This window comes from Cornus florida, unplaced genomic scaffold (genome assembly GCF_030987335.1).
Source record: "Cornus florida cultivar Cherokee Brave unplaced genomic scaffold, ASM3098733v1 CherokeeBrave_3.0.0_Hap2_Chr04, whole genome shotgun sequence".
Taxonomy (NCBI): Eukaryota; Viridiplantae; Streptophyta; class Magnoliopsida; order Cornales; family Cornaceae; genus Cornus; species Cornus florida.
Window position 1 is genome coordinate 5,644,178 of NW_026775574.1, and position 3,441 is coordinate 5,647,618.

Genomic DNA, 3,441 nt, shown 5'->3' on the forward strand with positions numbered 1-3,441 from the left:
GTGGTAGAGTAGAAATATGTAATGGTTGTGCCTTGGACCGAGGTGAGTTTGGCTGTAGGCTAAATGTAGGTTGTAAGGTAGGAGATGGGATGTGGTTGGTGGGGAGGTTGCCAGTGGTTACCTCTGTTGGAGTGGTGTGTGGGACAAGAGGTAAGGCTGACTGTAAAGGCACATGTCTTGAAATTTTGACTGTTTCATTTGAATTCAAATTCAAATTAGAGTCCAAACCTGGGTCCACATTGGTTGTCAGGTCGCCGGAGGTGGTGGTTGTTGGTGGATGTTGGTGGCTGTTCTGCCTCTTGAGTTCAGCAATCTCAGCTTATAGCTTTGAAATTGTGTTCATGTAGCTTTGGTGATTGATTGATGAAGCCTTCTGGATTTTGAGTTGAGCTATTTCTTCCCTTAATTCTGAGATTATCTTGTTCTCCTCCTTGAACATGTCCAGTGCTTTGCCCAAATTCTCATCCTTCCATTGTAGTTGTTCCGTGAGCCGATCAATCTGGTGTGCTGGGGAGCTATAAAGTAGTGGATTGAAGTTCCTGATTTGCTGAGTCTGCGAACTTGTAGGTTGTAGATGATCTGGAGTGGTATCATGCGAGTGAGGTGAGTGATCCTTTGGTGAGGTAGAGGGAGTGATTGTGTTGCTTATGCTTCGGATAGGTTTAATGGTGGGTGATGGGAATGCTTTCCCATTGAGGGAGGGTGGTAGTGGAGGGGGGTAGACTTGTGTAAGTAAGGTTGTTGATGCTGTTGATGTTGATGGTTTTGTTGGTTTGGGGATGGTTGGGGGTGCTGGTTTCTTTGGAGTTATTTTTAGTGCAGTGTCTTGTATTAGAGCTGTAGGTGGGTTGGTTTGTTTGCGTATAGGGGTGAATGGTGGCTTTAGATGGTTAGGAATTGGGTTATTTATTGAGGGAGGTTGCTGGTGGCTGAGAGTACTTTGGTTTTGTGGTCTAGTGAGGATAGTCTTTTGTTGGTAGAGAGTATGAGGCTGCTGTGGTAATTTGTTTTTCTTCTGCTTGATCAGGGGTTGTGGCTGAGGTTGATGATGCCTGAGATGCTGCTGATGCACTTGGTGTTCCTGAAGATCATGGCGAAGCTGGTTGGGAGGAGGAGGCTTACCAAGAGGAGGTTTCATGGCAGAGAGGAGTTATACATATATAGATATGGCGATTGTGAGTTGTGATGAATTACTATCTTATTTGAGAATTCGGATTCTTTCATGTGCACAAGGTTGGGTCGAGAACAATCACGTTAAATGTGGTTTACTATGTCGACTTCATTTCATATGGAATGATATTCACCCTTTTCTTGTACTCAAGACAGAATGGTGCAGAGAATATGGTATAAATTCCTTGTTTGATGGGCAGCATTAAAACACCCAGAAAGAGAGGAATAATAATAATAATAATAATAATAATAATAATAACAAATTACTTCAAACTTTACATTTTCAAGGTTTATTATTACATGAATCTTTAGTTACTTTCTATTTATTTTTCTCTTTTGAATTTCTTTTCCTTCACTGGCCCTCTTGGAATCTTGTTAAGAATTCTGGAATCCAATCTTTTGTACAATTTCTTCATGTCTCGATTCCCTTTTCTTGCAAGAATTTCCACCTCCTTTTCGTACCTCTCGAACAGTACTGGTAATGTTTCCAAGCAGAGAAAGCCTTCACGACCAAAAAATTTGAAAAGTGGCCATGTTAGGTTCAATCAAGAAAAAGGTTAAAAACACCACACACACACACACACACATATATATACATACATACATGTATGAAAATTTAGGAAATCTTACCAATGTATAACAGATTCAAGGAGCTGAAATAATTTCCAATGACTGATAATATCCAGAGGAAAGCAATTGTCTGAAAAGCCAATATGTAGAAAAAATGTAACACAATATTTATTTTTTTTATTTTTATTTTTCTTTATTTTTTTTATGAAATTGAAATATGAAGCTATGGATGGGGGAGAAATTCAGATATATATACCACAAAGAAATGTGTCAAATCTTTCCCACGTGATATGTCAAAGAATTTCAACAATAACCCGTTAATTTTCGCGAATAACCATCTGAATGTGGATTCTGGGACTCTGATGTGGTGAATATCAGGTGGATTCCTGAAGATGAAGAAGAGTTTAGTTAGAGTGGAAGGAAATGAATGTAAATTTTCCGACGTAGCAATGACTATTTTGGACACTGTTTGGAACGTCACAAGGCCAAACGGATATGTTTGAACACATTTAGTACTAAGGGTCTCATATTCAAAAAAAAAAAAATTACCGATTGATGAGGCCAGCACCATGAGACCAGACGAAAACAATGAGCATCGTGAGGATGGAAATGTGACACACAAGAGAAACAAAGTTGTACTCCACAACTTCGAAAAGAAACCATATAATTGTGAACCCAGCTAGAATTGCAGCCGACAATTGGTTGTTTTTCCATAATAGTACATCAGCAACTGCAAATCGGATCAAATGTAAGTGAAAAAAATATGTAGTACTCATAGTTGGTGGCGGTGGTGGATTGAAATGGAAAAATATTACCTTTTCCTCCTCCGAGGATAGCGTGCAGAGGCCTCTCGCGATGAAATAGTTTTACCTGAGCTACGTGTTGGTCGTCGGAGTCGGATGAATAGATTGGCATGGCTATGGTGGTTCTAGATGTGGTGCAGCTTTCTGCACAGTAAATTATATAGGGAGGGTTGTGGTTCTAAGCTTGGTGGTGAAGAAATATAGGATAGGGAAGGAAGGGATGGCTTTGGCATGGTTTGGAAGATTGCTTCACGTGCCCAAATTTTATGTCAAGTAAGTGGTTACTTGTTTATCCATGCAGTTCATCCTTTCCTTCAATCTCAAATATATTGGACACATTTTATTAGATTATATATATTGAGATTGGTACACATTTTATAGGTTACATTGAGATTGATACACATTTTAGTAATAATTAACAAGAATGATACACTTTATTTGAAGACTAGTTTAAGTAATATCATATTTTTGTTCTCTTTATTTTTATTAAAAATCAATAATAAAAATCCTAATCCCACCTCCCGTTTCACAACATATCCATATCACAATGCTACAAAGGATTAAAATCCTCTCCGGCGCAACAGTATATCTATTCCACCCGGTGAGAAGAAAGTTGGAATGCATCTTAGGAAAATATTGAAATACAAGGCCAAACGTCACAATATTTTTCTAAGGTGTATCCCAACTTATCCTCACCAGCTGGGACAAATGCATTGTTGCGCTGGAGAGGATTTTTATCCATGCTATAGAGCCACAAAATGAGTAAAGTTGTTAACTTTGAGAAGACCAATAAGACCACAGCCCACAATGTACACATAAATAACAAGAAAGCTTGCTGGTCTAAAGATTAATTCGGGCCCAACCCATCCGTCGTTCGTCGCATCAGATTGTGAAGGCC

At 38.9% G+C, this 3,441-nt stretch overlaps 2 protein-coding genes across 2 annotated transcripts; both read right to left on the minus strand.

Annotated features, from left to right (window-relative positions):
- Window positions 1-319: 319 nt before the first annotated feature.
- LOC132304658 (extensin-like) lies at window positions 320-1,138 on the minus strand. The gene has a single exon (XM_059802399.1). It carries the CDS (start codon window positions 1,136-1,138, stop codon window positions 320-322), a length of 819 nt encoding a protein of 272 aa, XP_059658382.1.
- Window positions 1,139-1,402: 264 nt separating this feature from the next.
- Window positions 1,403-2,694, minus strand: LOC132305559 (reticulon-like protein B9). The gene is made up of 5 exons (XM_059803188.1): window positions 2,556-2,694; window positions 2,290-2,470; window positions 1,997-2,126; window positions 1,801-1,870; window positions 1,403-1,672 (listed from the first exon to the last, which is right to left on the minus strand). Exons 1-5 carry the CDS (start codon window positions 2,653-2,655, stop codon window positions 1,494-1,496), a joined length of 660 nt encoding a protein of 219 aa, XP_059659171.1. The 5' UTR covers window positions 2,656-2,694; the 3' UTR covers window positions 1,403-1,493.
- Between the last annotated feature and the right edge of the window lie 747 nt (window positions 2,695-3,441).